Genomic DNA, 16855 nt, shown 5'->3' with positions numbered 1-16855 from the left:
GGGGGGGCCGCGCCCGGCGGGGGCGCCCGCTGAGGAGAAGGCGGCGGCGGCGGCGGCGATGGCGGGGGGCCCGGCGGCGCGGCGGGGAGCGGCCGCGGGGCCATGAGGGCGGGCTCCGGCCATGGCCCATGGCAGCGCCGCGGTCATGCTCAAGTGCGTGGTGGTGGGGGACGGCGCCGTGGGCAAGACGTGCCTGCTGATGAGCTACGCCAACGACGCCTTCCCCGAGGAGTACGTGCCCACCGTGTTCGACCACTACGCAGGTGAGAGGGGACGGGGACGGCGGGGGCGGCCGCCCGGATCGCCTCGGCTCGGCCCGGCCGCCGCCTCACCGGCTCCGTTTCTCCCTCCTTGCAGTCAGCGTCACCGTGGGGGGCAAGCAGTACCTGCTGGGGCTCTACGACACCGCCGGACAGGTGAGACGCCGAGCTGGCCCCGCAGCACCCCGAGCGCATCGCCCCCAGCCCCGGGGGGAGCGGGCAGCCCCCCGAGAGCCGCTCCTCCCGACGGGGGAGGTGGAACGCAGCCAAATGTCACCCTGGGACGGCGTGTGGGGCAGCCCGGGAGGGGGCTCGGGGCGGGGAGTTTCCTTTCCCCTCGTCTTTTTGCTATTCTAGACAATTGCAGCGGTTCCCCTTGCTGAGGGTGTATGGCGAAAGGCGCTACGTCAGCGCGCATCACGAGCAGTTCGAGCGCCGGACGAGGCGCGTCGGGCCGGGGCAGCAGCGGTGCAGCGCGCCGAGGGCTCCATGGCTCAGCCCCGTCCCCGCTGCATCGGCTTGCACGGCTGCCCCGCTCCCTTACGGCGCTCGCAGCCCTTTGGGGAAGGCTTAGCTGGAACAAAAAAAAACCATCCGTGGTACAGGGCCTGGCCCCGGGAGGTGTAGGAGACTCCCAAGGAGGCCTGGAGTGCATACAGAAAAGCTGCATGGTTTTTTTTTTTTTTTTTGAAAGTTGTGTATTTCTCATATGAAAACTTTTCACAGCGTGAGCGCATGGTTTGGTCTCACATGACCTCAGATGTGCTTCCCTGTTGTAACGAGTAGCTAGTAAACTAATCTCACCGGACTCGTGTAGGCTGAAGCTGTACGTTTTGTCCGAGTTATTCCTGCACTTGATTGAACAGTCACTGACCAAATCAGTGCAACTTTTTAGATCTGCATGCAGCCGTAAGGGAAGCAGCACTCAACCAGTCTTTCTTGTGCTTGTGAGGCCTGAAAACAGTCATAAACTCCATTCGAGGAGAATTATAGGAAACAGCCTCATTTCCAAAAAGCTGGTAGCTGAAGGGTGAGATTCTTACCAAAAGACTGACTTCACCTGCTATAAGCACAAACTAGTCCCATTTATGCAAACTAAGTTCATTTGTTGTTTCTGTCGTAGCCCTGCTTTTCCATAGTAAACGTTTTTTCAAAACACAGCTTGTAAAATACTGCTCAAGTGTGCTACGATACGAGGATCTAGTGCTCAGGCAAATTAAAACTCCACTTAATATGCATCTATTTTTCTATAATAAGCACTGGAAAATATAAAAATAAGCACCTAGCGCTAGCGTACGTATGCATAGCTTATTTGTGGATGCTGTCTCAAACAGCTTGTGCTGACTTGTTACTATTAATGGGAGCGCGTGTTGTCAGCTCTGTGTAACCTTAACTAATGTGGTTTTGTGGTATCCCTCGCTGCCTGAACGTGCTGAGTACCAAACGGAGAGACCTTTGGCCTCCTCTACAGCTAGCAGGGTAAACTGGTCAGTTTGCAGCAAACAGCAAGCAACGGTATTCCTGTTAGCTAAAAAAGCTTTTCAGCGTTAAAATGTGTATCTAGATTTGTAAGAAGTTTAAGTTAGCCTTTTTTTTTTCTTGCCTGAATTGTGAGAAGTTGAAATCCTAAGCTCACATTACAGCTTCTGATGCACCCAGGACCAGATGTTTGCTGTCCTAATTCAGAGGAGCCTTAGCTCATGTAGAGTGTTTTAATAAGGCAACCTTTACAAATATGTCTGGTCTTGGCAAAACTCTCCTTTTAGTCAGCCCTACCAGGTAACATTAACATCTTTACTGTTACTCTCACCCCAGCTCAGCATATGGGGGGAAGTGGGCACCCGGGGCTGGCCACGAAAGCCCCATCCCAACAAGCAGCACAGCTAAGGAGATTCTCACGGGGACCCCATGTAGAGACCCTAGACCAGTGATTTTGTTCTTTTTCCTCCTTCATCAGGGACAGTTTGCTGACAAGCAGTTCTTCTAGAGCCAGGGGATAAAAGAAAGCTTACTTCCAAGTTTAAAGATGTATATAGTTAAGAGCAGAAGAGCCACGAGTTGCTGGTGCCTTCTCCATGTTGAGGAAACAGTCTGCTGCATCTGGTACACGCCTGCTGTTTGTACAGACTTTTGTACAGCTCGGATTCATTGCTGCTCAAAGTCAAGGTTTCTGTGCCAGCGTACGTCAGTGTTTTTATTTCTATTTCTCTCACCCCCAAATAGTTTTACTGTAAAGTACTGGCCTGATAGTATCGTTTTCTCCAGACTTGGCAGCGCACGATTACTGTGGCATCTGAGCAGTTCACTGTCTTCAGAGCGTGCCTGTCCCCAGTCCTGGACAGAGTGAGTTGGTGCGGCCTGCAGGTCTCATCTCCTGGGGCAGGGAGTGTGACCAAGGCTCGGGCTTCTCAGCCGCTCCCAATTCATGCGGCAAGCCCGTGGCAGAGTGAGGAATCAAGACCTTTCGGTTTCTAGCTGGTGCGCAGCAGGCTCATCAGCCTGAAGTACTGACTTATCAGCCTGTGGGTGTCTTTAGCTTGCATGGTTATGTATTTAGCAACTTGTGACAGACTTCTGTTTGGCAGAGGGGCTGTAAGCTGTTGAGTTCATGACACCCAGTATGCGTTTTCTAGCAAGCTTCGTCACAACACAGGCAATCAGAGATAGTAACTGCACCGATCACGTAATGCCTCGCATCTTTGTGCGTTTAAAGTAGGTTGAGAATAAATCCATTAAAGTCCCGTTTTTTCCAGGTTATATATAGCAGGGGAAAAAGACACAGTTCACAAGCTTCAGTCTACACCTAGACAGACCTTCCCCCCTTTGTGTGCGTGCGTGCATCCAGGCACTTTGGCTGAAAATACTGCAGCCATGGTTCAGCAGAAAATAGCCAGTACAGCTGCTGGGCACGGGAGGCTCTCAGAGCCCGTTTGGTTTTGCAGCTGTGGAGGCCGGCTGCTGCTCCAGGGAGGCAGATGGGAACTGGTCCCGGTGGTGGCCCTGCCATCCTGGGGAGGACATTCCTTGGGCAATTCCTCCCAGAGGTGGAGCCACAGCTCCTTTTAGCCTCACTGCTGTGTACAGCCCCTGACTTTGGCTGGCTCTCGGCTCATCCCCTCACTCTTCCACCTCCCCAGAGGATGAGAATGGTGGAGCCTACCTGCATTGCCCAGAGCTGGGAGCAGAGATATGCCTAAGTTTAACCGTGAGGTGCTTGCGATGCTGATGCTTGGGTGCCTTTGGCTTTTCAATCCCCTCTTGCTGAGGGAGAGTAACTGCGTGCTAGTAGTTTTTATGGAGCACGGGTGCGTGGCAAAATAAGCCTGGAAATGGAACTGTGGCTCCATTGGGAGTCTGCTGACTTCACCCTGGTAGAGCGCTTTTGAACTAGGAACAAATGATGATTATTGTGGCCTTTTGTAGTACCAAGCCTAATACTGCCAGCTCTCATGGTAGCAAAACTTTTGGAGAAATGCCTGTCAGCATTCACAGAGGGGCGTGTGTCCCCTTGCCACATCCCAAATGATTGGAGTGACTGGGAGGACACACAACATTTACCTTTAGGGGATTGTGCTTCACACTGAAGCCTGCTACTCAAAAGGGCAGTCAGGGCTCATCCTCCTCTCCTTACCGTTTTATGTGGGATTTTCATTCGTGGTGTGGTCCATTTCCTCCAGTACGTGCTGACCACGTACCTGTGGAAGCCTTGCGGTCTTGGTGTGTTGTGGTGCGAAGGGCTGTCAGAGCTGGAGGCAGGCCAGGAGGAGGCTGGAGCAGACCAGGGTAACTCTCGGTGGCTTCTCAACTGTCACCAAGACAGAAGCTGTGAAACTTGCTAAGCACAGTATGAGAACAAGCCGCTGCCTGGTTTCTTCAGCTCAGGTTTTGGTGGCTACTCTTGCTGCAGCTGCAGCCACCTTAATTCGGATACGCTGATATTTTTTTGTCATTGTAACTGAGTTAAAACTGATGTTAAAAGCGACCTTATATTAAACTTGGTCAGGCTGGTGAAGTGTGTAAAGCTAACTCAAATATTAGCAAGAGCAGCGCCTGCCTTAAGGCCAGGTGTATAAACAAAGGATTATAACTGCGAACGAGCCTGTGGGAAAGAGAGGGATGGAGGCATGGTTATTAAAAAGGATGGACACACAACTTGCAGAGGTTGCTATAAATATGAAACAGCAGTCATCTTTGTAATCTTTGCTGACTGTTTGTCTTGGCTTTGGTAGGTAGTCCAGGTTTAGCAGGTGCCACTTCGGTATCATGAAAGGAGCGGCAGCTGCTGACCACTTTGGCTCCTCTGTTGTGCAACAGGAATTTCCCCCCTCGGACCACAGCCACAGTGCCAAACGCTAACTGGAGCATGCAAGCAGAGTCTCCCACAACCCAAAACCATTGCAGAGTTACAATGGTTGCAATCTGTAGCACAGTTTTGGCAAATCTGAGAATTAAACATTATCCATTAACATTCTGCCCCTTTTCTGTCCCCCCACCCCTCACCTCTCTCCTGCCACGTGTTCCCCCTCACTCCCTTCGCATTGCCACGGCCGGGCCGGCAGCTGCTGCGGCAGCCTGCGAGCCCGCTCTGGGCCGGCGTGCTGTCCTATGAATAGCTCAGCCTCAGCCCTTAGGGATGTTGCCAGCCATGTAGATTGAACGGCTCCGCAGCAGCAACTGGCTGGATGTAGGTGATTGAAAATAGAAACGTGCCTAGATTTCCCCTCTGAAATTCAAGATTTCTAGGCAAAAGGAGGAGGTGACGTGCGTGAGCTTACAGTCTCTATGATGAGAGTTCAGTAGACAAATACTTGAGCAAAAACAGGCTTTCCCTTTGAAGGGAAAGGGACTTTAACATTCAGATTGGCTTTTAAAAATGTTCTTGCAATAATAATAATAATCCCAGTGCCAAGCTTATGTTCCAACACCTTGTTGTGAACTGATTCACACCTTGAAAGTGTCACATTTTTCCTAGAAAGACAGGTAAGTATTATGATCACCAGATGGGGAGTCAGGGATGGGAAGTACTGCTCTGAGTTCCCCAAAGGATCCACTGAATATATGTGGCAAACCCCAGACGTTTGTTTCTTTTTCAGAGTGTCCAAAGCACCACAGCATTTCTGAAGGTTGGGACCGAGTTATCTTAAAACCAAACGTAAGGGTTTTGTTTGAAAATGTAGATCCAGAATGTCTTGGCCAAGGGAGCTAACAGCAGGCTGAAGTAAAGAGCCCAAAGCAAACCAAGTGTGACAAGTTCTCTGAAACTTCCATTTACGATAAAAGCACATGTTTATGAAGTATTGACCTAGGGAGGCTCTAGCTAAGCACTGATCATGTAGTCAAGTAAAAATGTTTCTTTTTCTGGGTTTAGGCTGTGACAGAGTTCTCTCTGAATTTTGCTCATTTATGATTTCTTTGAGGTACAGTGCCCTGTTTCTATGCTATCCAAACACCACAATCTAAAAAGGCAATCCTGAGTGCAAGTAATAATTGTTGCTTTTCCAGTATAATGTTATTGCATATCCTCTCACTTCCAATGTGAAGGTGGTGTGTGCACCTGCATCATGTAATTACCATATAACCTATGCTGTACCGAAGGCAGCATGTGGTGGGACTGGGTGAGGTGGCAGGAGCTGGCAGGGAGACCCAGGTAAATATAAGGCTCAAAAATGCACTATTTTCATTTTTCATTTATAGTTTAGCTCCTGAGTCAGCCTCAAAACTACACCTTCAAATAAGCCAAACATAACCAAGAGTACTGCCTCCACAGCAAAGACCTTTCTCCCAATCAATTACTTGGCGAGAAACAGTGCAAAAGGACTTATAACGTCAGCAAGGGTCTGATCCACAGCTCTGTGTCAGCAGGCACCCTACTGCTGAGCTCAGAGTGCTTTGTTCCCGTTCCTTTATTGCGAACACGCGGACAAAGTGGACATAAAACTTAGTAGCAATACCAGTATTTTCTCAGTCCCAGGCATTCAAAATTATGAGTCAGCTATTCCTATCCCCAGACCACACTATGAAGCACCTAAAAACCTAGAAAAGGAAAATAGATGGAGAATTTTTCTTTTGCCCTTTGCTGGAAGTGGTTTTCCTTTAAGCCTTTGGGTTTTGTATGTTCAGGTTTTCTCTGTGTCTGCAGGGGACGGGAAACATCTCTCATTTAAAAGTGAAAAGCATGTTATTTTTCTTCATGTAATTGTCATACTCCATGAACCTGGGCTTTAAGAAATAATATAAAACACTGATTCAAAATCTTGAAGTTTTACTGGGAATTATATATATAAAAAAATATTGGTAAAATGGATGCCCTGGGGCAGAGATTCGGGACTTCTTTTAACCTACAAATTAGCAGTTACATTTCTAACAAAACCATGGCTCCTCTAATTAAAATAAAAATAAAAATAGGTGAACTGGGCCAAAGAGGAGGGGAATGACATCTTTTTACTTCTCTGTTCTGCTGTGGTTTTATAAGCAGTCGGTTGGTTTGGATTGGTGACTGGGTGATCTGTGTTAAGAAAAATGCCTGAATGCTACGTGACGCTTCCAGCGCTTCTGTAAAGGTTGTGTCAGTTGACTCATGAGCTGCTGCTGTCCTCGTCCTCTTTTAATTTCTGCTGCATTCATTCTTTGGCACGTGGACAGGGATTCTTAGCAGCAACCGGCACTTGCTGGTGTTTGTATGAAAATGCAGGTGGCAATGTAATTCTCCAGAGCAAAGGAACATCTGTCAGCATCCTAGGTGAGCTTATTGCATTAGATGAATGAAACACAGACTGAATGTGCCTCAAGCAGCTTGTGCTCTAAATCAGATGCAGCTGTGAATGCTAAAAGATCATGTGTAGGGCTCATTGCCCCGGGTTGGCCTGATGTCCAGTTTGGATGCAGTGCTGGAGTGAATGTGTGCTGGAGTGAATGAGTGCTGGATGCCAGGAGCAACTTGGGCTGTATCTTTACTTGGTACCCACAGATAGCCCACCCATGGGCAGTGGGGTAGCTGCCATATTCCTCTCTTCAGAAAGAGAAACCCTAAGAGGCTTTTCAGCTGCCTTAGCATCTGCTGCAGTGAAACGGTTGGGTGTTTTACCACATTCTTCGATGGCAGCTGTTAGCCATGACACATTGGGGCTTGAAGTAAAATGAGATGCAGAAGACTCCTAGGAACACCTTTAATTCCAGAAACTTTCACCATGATGCATTTATGGAGTGCACATGATGGCAAAGGTACTCTGGCAGTTTATGCCCTCTAAGCACTGCGTGATGGGAATTAATCTTGAGGAGTCAGTGTGATGAAGTCTTAGTCTTCTAGCTTATAAAGCTGTTTCTCAGCACTGGACTGAAGAATGTGCTTTTGGGGTTTATTTGTAAAAACTGAAAGGGAGTGGGACCCCTAACTGACCAGTCTTTGTTGCCATGACACAGATAACTGTATTAAACCACCTCTATTCCATGGCTTGTTTTCTCAGTGGAAACAGACTTCTTGACAGTCATTTTCTCCTCTAAAAATACACTGAAAAAACCCATCTTCCCTAACAGCAGGGTCTGCTGAGGGTCTGATCAGATCCTCTGTGCCTGGGTGAATTTGTTTTTCTCTGATTACCCAATGTGAAAGAATGAAAAAGCCTGTCTGTTCATGGCTGCACTCACCAAAACTGGGGTGAATTCCTTTCGCAGAGGAAGTGTGAAACTGGTGTAGGAAGAGTGTTACTCAGAAGGTCACTGAGTGTGAGAAGGAAGCCAGCACAGCGCCTCAGACCTGCGATTTCTGCTGGATAACAAGTGAAAGGGCTTGCCCACGGCAGTCACCCTGCCGGTTCTTAGGAGCTCCATAGTGGCTGAGCAACTGCTATAGGTGTGTTCAAGTGAAAGTGTGCTCACTGATAGTGCTTGCAGTCTGCTGAATCCATGTTCTGTTGTTCCAGATGCTAAAACAGTAAGTTGTGCAGAGAAAAATCTGACTTTTACTTTTAGAACACCAGGAAGAGGCCAGCAAGTTAATGTGGCGATGGAGAGCAGTGTTTTGTTGAGCCTGTCTACGCAAATTGTTTAGCATCACCACATGCCAAGACGTAGGATTTGGACGGTATTTAATCCCACATTAAGATGGGGATCAATTTTGATCAATTAAAGGCAATTTTATATATAAGAAAGGGCATATTCCATCCTTGTCTCAAGGCTCTAAAATCCATCTTAATAGGCTCCATCTTTCAGCTAGTTATTTCTCTATATAGAAAAGCATTTCAGACATGTAAGCAGCTGCGTAGTTCTCAGATATGCCAGAAGGGAAGTTCTGTCAGAAAAAAAATCATAATTCGCAAACACTGGGCTTTTTCAATGTATAATTCATACGTCCTTTGAACAGCCCTCCTCACAGGAATTTAGAGATGGATTTAGATCAGTTTTCTTCATTTTTAGAATACAATGGGAGAGCACTTAGCCTGTCTTCTTGCTATAAATTAAAAATAGCTGCTGGACCCAAATCAGCCGCTTTCTGCATTCCCTGGGAAACCTGTGTGAACAGGCCACGCCAGGGCGACTCTGCCCTCTTGGGAAGTGCAGGCCACATCCCCAGAAGCCAGCAAAGGTCCTGGGGCCCCGTGGCGTTCTTTCTCCCTGCAACCAGGCAGTGATCACCAGACCCTGTTTTGCACGTCCCGAAACTAGGGGCAGCTGTAGGTTGTCTACAGATGTAGGCAACCACAAAATCGAACGTAGCGATCTGCGTGACAGGGCCTGGGCTGCAGGACGGGACCAGCAGCGGTTCCAGGCCATGCTGCGTCAGGCCGAGCTGTGGCTTGCCAAGCGGGCCCGCAAGTGCGCTGTGAAGGGCTATGGAGCACACGCAGCCCATGCCAAAATGCTGTAGAGAGCTGGTTTTTAAGGCAGGGAAGCAATTTTTACTTTGTATAGGGCAGTACAGACCACTTCCCTCTCTCTCCTCCCCCACCAAGTACGTAGTAGAATCAGAAACCACAGCGTGGTTCAGCCCGGCACCCGAAACCTGCTTCCTGCCATGCTTCTGGGCAGGCAGCTGCTCACTAGTGCTTATGGCAGGGCTGCGGATCAGCCTCTAATTCCAAATAGTCTGAGGGACACAGTAGGATCTGCCCACTGGGGTAGCTGTGAGCTGCTGCTAAGTCCCTGGGGCTGCGTTAGACACCACAGCTGTTACGGTTCGCTCATTACGTTTACCAAAATACTACCGGGGGGCCTACTGAAATGGAAATTTATTTACAGGGAGGAAAACTATGCACACTGCAACCTTGGATAGGTTTGAAACACTCCAAAAATGGTAAAATTAGAGTTTGGCAATCTGCATGGATTGTGTAATTTTGTATATATTTGTATTTCCAACCGTCCTACTACGAAACAGATTACAACGTGGTCTTACAGCTGGGATTTCTGCTCCACAGAAACCAGCTCGTTACGCATGTGTGCCTCACTGAGACCCTGTGAGCAGCGGTTGTCATTGCCCTGCGCTATACGAAGGCTGGATTCCTCTAGCAACTACGCCTGACGTCTATTTTAGGCTTCCTCTCTAAAAACAGATGGTTGGGAGCGAGAACCTCCTCTTGTGATTGCTGTTGTAAGCTGTGAAAGCAACAGATGGTTGCTAACGCAGAGGCACAAACCCAGAGTTGTCAAGTTCCAGTTTTTCTTCCAGTGGTGCAGGCTTTATTTTGTTCCCCTCCATCCACCTTTTACCTTCTCAGAATATAAAAGAAATAGGCTTCTCCTTTTGTTTAATAAGAGTATGTCAGCATTATGTGACTGGAGATGCGTTTCTTTCCAAGTCATTATCTTTGTTTCTGTCAGAGTACAAAAGTGAGGCCTGAATTCAGACCCAAGCATGACACGCCTTGCTCAGGGCCCCAGCCACTGATGTTAATGAAGTACCGGAATTTGGTTTCTGATGGTTGTTTAAAGACACCAGCCTTCATATTTGCAAGGAAAACAAAATGATCTAGGTTCACATCTTGTTCACTGTCTGTAACAGCAGACCTTAGAGGTATGCATTTCCCAAGATGTCTTGGTCAAGGTGTGGGACAGTACTGACTGCACGAAGGCTCCTCTAATTGTCCTTCATTTCTCCTAATGGGATACAGAGACCCTAATCCCGTTCCAGAGGCCTGTGGTCTCACAGTATTGAGAGAGGGGTAAGGATCTCGGTCCCCACCACTTCAGCTTGGTCAGGGAAGAGGGGGACGCCATAAAACAGGGGCTCTACTACTGTGGGATCACAGGTATGCCTGCACCTCTGCGTTCAGTTTTCTGATAAACCAAACAAAATCATGCTTATGAGATTATTAGACTTCAGTTTTGTCTGAGTTTATTTTTTAAAAATACCCCATTGCACGTAAGCTGTGTACATCAAAAGCTTTTGGAGTGCTTTGCAAAGACTAATGCATTATTAAGCTGGCAAACCCCTCTGGGACACCCTAACAGATGGGAAGATGCAAGTAGAGACAGAATAATAATTTGCTCAGGGCGACATATTATGTGAGTTGCAGAGTTAGGAATACAGTTTTTGTGTTCTTAACTGTGCCTCCCAGATGATATCCATGGAATTGGGCAAAAGTATTACTTTAAAATCAATTAGACAACTTGAAATGCAGCACTGATTTCTGCTTTTAGTTTGAGCAAACCTTTGCAATAAGACCAATACACTTTTGCAGAAATGCAAGGCCATTCTTTAGTCTACATGCAAAAAGTTCCTCTATTTTTGAGAAGTTAAAGGTCAGGAAAAGAAATAGCCAAATTTTGGATGCATTAAGACAAGTCCACCTGAACATCCAAAATACGGTGAAAAACAGCGATTCAGTACTCTAGCACAAGGCAGCAGAAAACCTGAGAGGCAGATAATGAGTTACTATAGCAGATGGAAAGGGAGACCTAAAGGAGAGACTTTAAGGAGCTGAAGATACAGCCAATGCTACATTTACCCATAGAAAATCAAAACTAGAGGGAAATGAAAATTTAAAAATCTGGATTTCCATTGTCCACTCCTAAAAACAAAACAGAACAGAACAAAACAAAACCAACCCCAAGCCTGTCCTTCCCAGCTTGTAGCTGAGAAGCCGAGTCACTCGTTCCTCCATCTTGTCTCCTTTCCCGTGTCTCATCTCTGTTGGCAGCTGTCCTGGGTTACTGCAGAGGTACTATTTAAAAGACAGATGCTCCTGTGGCAATTTAGTGCCTTCAAGAGGGTGTCCATAGAAGATCACAGCACCATATAAAGTTAATTAAGCCAACATACTTGCATCCAATTTGCTTAAAGTTATTACAATTCTTATATTTTCAGCATGTTTTTTCTATCTGTATTTATCTGCTTCAGCAAACCGTGAACAATATTGTTTTAAAGTCCAGCAAATATTGGAGAAGGAGACATTTCAGTAGAGTCTGGAATTTTTGAGAGCTTAGTGCGTATTCTGATCCTTAGTGGCTTTCCTACCCATCTTACTTATATTCTTAAAATATTCCAGTTAAATTCTTTAAATATTTTAATGCCTAAATATATAGGCAGTGCCTCCCCCAATTAGATTGGAAGTTTAATTGCTGTACAGCACGGTGTGTACATGCACTCAAATTGGAATTTATGTTGACTGACTAGGATAATTGGATTTTGCCATTGCATTTAATTTTAGAATAAGCCACATTTATTTTCCTTATACTAGATTCAGGAAATAAATTATAATTGAAGCGATCAGATTTTTTTCCAGGCTTCTCTAATACTCAGCCTAAATTCATATGGTACTTCAGATTCTTTTACCAAGGGCAGCAGTAAGTCAGAGAAAGCTTTCAGTTTGGATTGTTATTTTCTGGGGATTTGTTGGGGAGCAGAAGGAGCCTTTACACACAGACGGCCCACTAGATGCTGCTAACATTGAAGCCAGGCTCTCTCTTATGAGGATGCAGGACTGGGAAAACAAACAGCCAAGTTTTGGATGCTTTAAAACTGATCATGTGGGGGTAGATTACATGAGAATTACCTGTCTTAACTAAAACAAGCGGTGGTAGGCCATTATGAGTATCAACGTGAACATAATTTTCATAGCACAGGTGAGGTTTAAACGAGAGCCTGACAGCACTGGTTTGTTTCAAGCAGCAGGCTTAGTGGGTATAGCCAAATTCTCTGTTAATTTAAGCGTCAATGCAGTGAAGTCACTGTAGCGAATACCACGTACATCTTTGGCTGTGGTACATAAAGTATCCAATCACACTGTACTTGCCTTCAGTTTAACATCTTAATTACGCAGGGTGGACCCACCGCTTGCCCAGTGCAGACGGAGCAGGGTATAAATCAAAAGGCATATAAATAGATGAGGGACAGGAAAGATCAGCAATGAGCACTCCTTAAAAAGCACTAAACATGCTCACTCACGGATGACCACTGGTGAACGCTTGGGAAGTAAGGTGCACTACCAAGATGTGGCCAAATGTACAAGGATTTGTATCCAATGGGTCTTAAAAACGATAAACTAAAGGTAAAAGTTCTGAAATTAATCATGCAAAGGTAACTTGGCTTTGGGATTCGCAAATGATGAGTATTTGCCAAGAATAAACAGTCAGTCTGTAATTTGAAATGGATTAACTAACGGGTATCTTAATGGCAGTGGACTAGCAGTAATTTCTGGTGACAGTAAAATGTTTTCTCCATTCCAATATTTAACGCAGACAGTATTGTAACACAGGTGAGAGACTTTTACAAACCATGGAGTGTAGTGAAGGAAATTCTTTGGTGGTAGGAATAAATTAGGACTTCATACTGCTTTTTATTTTTTTAAGAAAAACTTTTCAGTAATATCCAGCATATGATTTAGTAGAGCTGAATTGGAGAGCAACTGATGGATCTGTGCGAGTGTTCTTGCATGCAGATTTCATACTCTGGGACCTGTCTAATTTGCAGTTGGGAAGCTTCCTTAAGAATTTTGATCTCCACCCTAGAAAACAGAGTGGCAACTCTGAGCTGGCTCTAAGTGAAACATAAAATACACACACACACAAACAATTGAATGTTGAATACTTTTGATCCACAGTTGTGATTAAAAAAAAAAAATAATTTCTGCTTTCTATGATGAATAGCCACAATTGCTCAAAAGACAAGCTTACTAGGTTTTTCTTCTGGAACAGGACAGGACCCGAACACTAGCAGAGAAACAGCAGATCTTCCAAAAGGGCTGTCAAACATTTCACAGTAGTTTCAGCTACTGGGGCTGTGAAATGGTGTGTCCATGTTTACAGTTCAGCATGGTCTGGCTTCCTGACAAAACTGCGGAGTATATAGGACTGGCAGTGAAGTCTGTATAACCAAAATTGCACATGAGGACACCAAAGAGTGCTGGCCAATGGTTGCCTCCTTGCTAGTGTAGAATCTCCTCCTGTGCTTGCTCTCACACGTCTTTTCTCGTCTCTTCTCTGTTTTCACGGTAACAGTCCTCCTCCCGTAGCTGCTGACTTCCAGATGAAAAGATGGGTCTAGCAGAAGCTGTTCTGAGGAAGGAAGTTCTCACATGTTTTCTAAATTCTACTGACACAACCTGAAAAACCTAACATTTAATCAAAGAAGGGCTATTTTGAGGGTGCAACTACAGGTTAATAATCTGGTAATGTGACAGCTGCCAAGGAAACGAAAATTGGATTTTCTGGCTTGTTTCAAACATGCAGTTGAATTACTTTTCTGTCTGCATTTAATGAACAAGTAATTCTGGTATTTGTGTGATTCAGTTAAGATGGGGAGCTTACGTGGGGAAGGGAGAGGCTGCCTAGCCCCCTGATTAACTATGCACTGGTGTTTATTGTAGAAGAGAAGGCAGAAACCTGTCATCCTTCACTGTCTTGGCAGTGACAGGGCTCAGAATTTGTGATATATATTACGAAACAGAAGACTAAGGTAGGAATACTAGGGCAGATTTGCTGCTACAGACCAAAAGAATCCTTGCAAAAAGAAGCTGGGGCGTATCCCTTCCTGGCCTTAGCTAAAATATATGGCAAAACCCACTTTCTTTCTCTTGCTAGAGGGACTGTGTCTGTTTGACAGCAATGCTTAGGAGCAATGCTCCTAAGTACCTCTGTTGCCAGGTACTGTATGCACTGGCAATAGGACTGGGGGCTTTAAATGCTGTGGCTCTAAATGACCCAAATAATAATCTTTTCAAACAGACATGTTCTTCCCAAAGGGCATTAATGTTCCCTTGATAGTGGTCTTGATCTTTAATTCTGTTCCTTCCCACTGGTTGCTGAGCTTGCTTACAGAAAGCAGAGTCGGGGCAAAGGAGCTCCCTTCTGATCCTTCCTTCCTCTGCCCTGACCATTAGTAGCACAGGACAGTAAAAACTGAGCCAGAAAGAAAATTTTAAGGAGGAACTCAAGTGTCACTTCTACATACAATCCAAACGAGCACATTTAAGTTAAGTGCATTAAATAGCCTTCATCTAGCCTAGCTTTGTGTAACCAGGATGGCTCTGTAGCAGTCACATCTGCTTACTTTTCTTTGGTCAAACAGATACCAACTTTTGATCTGCAAGTATGTCTGGACTGTAAACATTTTTTTTTTCTTTAAATGAAAACTTTTCAAAGAGCAATGTTCCGTATATTCTATTACAGAGGTAAGTTTCTATTGGTTTTAACACTGAGATTATTTTTAATATTTACATTCACATGTACTTACTCTTCTGTGCAGATTTTGTTCTAACAGCCACAGTAACTAACCTGGAAGAGTTGTAAACACTCAGAAAGTTTGCTTCAACAACCTTCCTGAAATAGGAGTACAGTTCCTGAATATACAATTAATGAAATACAAACAACAATTTAGGATTGCAGATAACAGAATTTTTCTTTCTCAGGAAGACTATGATCGTCTGAGACCTTTATCTTATCCTATGACCGATGTCTTCCTTATCTGCTTCTCAGTGGTAAACCCTGCTTCATTTCAAAACGTGAAGGAAGAATGGGTACCAGAGTTGAAGGAGTATGCACCTAATGTTCCCTTTTTACTAGTAGGAACACAGGTATATCTGTTTCTGTTTTAGTTTATTTAAAGCAGTCAGTTCATTGTATGGTTTCCTTGGGCTGAAAGTTCAAGTCCAGCAGGACCTGAGCAGCACCTCCTTCTGGCTTTGCAGAACAGCACTAACAATTGCCAGAAGAGTAGATGTGTATTGTTCTCTAATAAGTGACTTTCATTTTGTTAAAATCTGTACATTGTGAACAGGGTGGCAAGATTGGCTGCATCCCTCAGGGTGACTTTCTGTAAAAGTCATGGGACTTACTGAATAGAATTGTCTGTTCATACTAACAGAACTATTGTAGGAATAAAGGTTGTTTATCTAATAAATCTTCAATGTTACTTGGAATACTTTGGTCGGCAACTACTGCTCATATCCATTATTTATGGAAGCAAAGGATCAAGGGGAGAATTGAGACAACTTCCTCTTGCTTCTTGTGGGCCATGGCCTGGACTTCAATTATGAAGTGACCAACATGTTGCTATTATATTTGGGTTAATTTTGCTGCCACTGCTAGATAAACTTTCTGGTAATCTAATACCAGACATTTAAACATTCAGCTCTTCAAGCTGAATTAGGGAATAAATGTTTGGACCTTCTGGATTAAAAGTATCTCACAGCTTAAATTTCCAGAGCTTTTGAATCAGTACAGATCCACGATCTGTACCATGACGTGACACCTTTTTTTTGTACATGCAATACTCCATTAAATAATGATGCTCTAAAATGAGGATGTCATATAACCTGCTGACTTTTATTTAGAAAAACTATTCCAACATGACTTCAATCTTTCTTGCTAGATTGATCTTCGTGATGACCCAAAAACTCTGGCAAGACTGAATGATATGAAAGAGAAGCCTTTATCTGTGGAGCAAGGACAGAAATTAGCAAAAGAGGTAAACTGGATACTCCTAAATGAAATCAAGTAGCAAAGAAGCAAAAACACACATCTGTTTTCACTTGACTTTTCTTTCTTTACATTTCTTTTACCAGCCAGCATATGAAACCTGATGACTGGTTACCAGTTAGCAATATTTACTTTTATCATTGAAAAAAGCTAAGAAACAGCCCTATGGAATAGCACTACACTATTAGTAATAGTTCTAACTCTATGTCTAAAAACTCCTTAAAAACTATGTAAGTGTGAATCAGAGAGAATTAAAATAAAAAACTCACAGAATGATTGAGGTTGCAAGGGACCCTTGGAGGTCATCTTGTCCAAGCCCCATTTTGAAGCAAGATGTTGAAAGCATTTCTAGGAAATGATTTCAGAATGCTATACACTGTTTTAACACACTGCATGGATACTGTTTATCAGGACAGTTTTAGAGAGACTTTTTTAAAAACATAAATTAGTTATATTGTTCTTTTTTGCTAATTATCAGAAATGCCTGAGGACCCCACTGCCAATACAAAGAGTTTATTTAATATGCTTTCTTTATAAACCAAAGCAGCTTAAATACATACAAATGTATCTTACAGGGGGAAGCACGTTCAGATAAATTTTCAAGATCACAGCCAAACTTCATGGTGTCACTATAGAAACAAATTTCTGACATGCGCAGATCTGAACAGCTGAAGTAGATCGCTACT

The 16855-nt window shown here is 44.7% G+C and overlaps 2 protein-coding genes across 7 annotated transcripts in view; one reads left to right on the top strand and one right to left on the bottom strand.

Annotated features, from left to right (window-relative positions):
• Window positions 1-62: 62 nt before the first annotated feature.
• Window positions 63-16855, top strand: part of RHOQ (ras homolog family member Q) — a 19739-nt gene continuing 2946 nt past the window's right edge. Inside the window, exons 1-4 of one of the 2 annotated variants that reach the window (XM_035322786.1) lie at window positions 63-263; window positions 358-416; window positions 15101-15265; window positions 16063-16158. In XM_035322786.1, the coding sequence (XP_035178677.1) occupies window positions 122-263; window positions 358-416; window positions 15101-15265; window positions 16063-16158 (462 nt within the window). In that variant the 5' untranslated portion in view covers window positions 63-121. The remainder of the gene's footprint in view (window positions 264-357; window positions 417-15100; window positions 15266-16062; window positions 16159-16855) is intronic. The other variant, XM_035322785.1, reaches the window with a different exon arrangement.
• The window catches only part of PIGF (phosphatidylinositol glycan anchor biosynthesis class F), a 26817-nt gene continuing 21529 nt past the window's right edge, over window positions 11568-16855 (bottom strand). Inside the window, exons 6-7 of one of the 5 annotated variants that reach the window (XR_004749751.1) lie at window positions 13368-13748; window positions 11568-13198 (exon numbers count right to left, since the gene is read on the bottom strand). The gene's annotated coding sequence lies outside the window, so the exon portion shown is untranslated. Of the gene's footprint in view, window positions 13199-13291; window positions 13749-16438; window positions 16518-16855 lie in introns of those variants that run through there. The other 4 variants (XR_004749752.1, XR_004749753.1, XM_035322782.1 and 1 more) reach the window with 4 other exon arrangements.

Source organism: Oxyura jamaicensis, chromosome 3 (assembly GCF_011077185.1).
Source record: "Oxyura jamaicensis isolate SHBP4307 breed ruddy duck chromosome 3, BPBGC_Ojam_1.0, whole genome shotgun sequence".
Lineage (NCBI taxonomy): Eukaryota > Metazoa > Chordata > Aves > Anseriformes > Anatidae > Oxyura > Oxyura jamaicensis.
The sequence above is the reverse complement of the archived record's forward strand: the minus strand, read 5'-3'. Positions and strand labels throughout refer to the sequence as shown.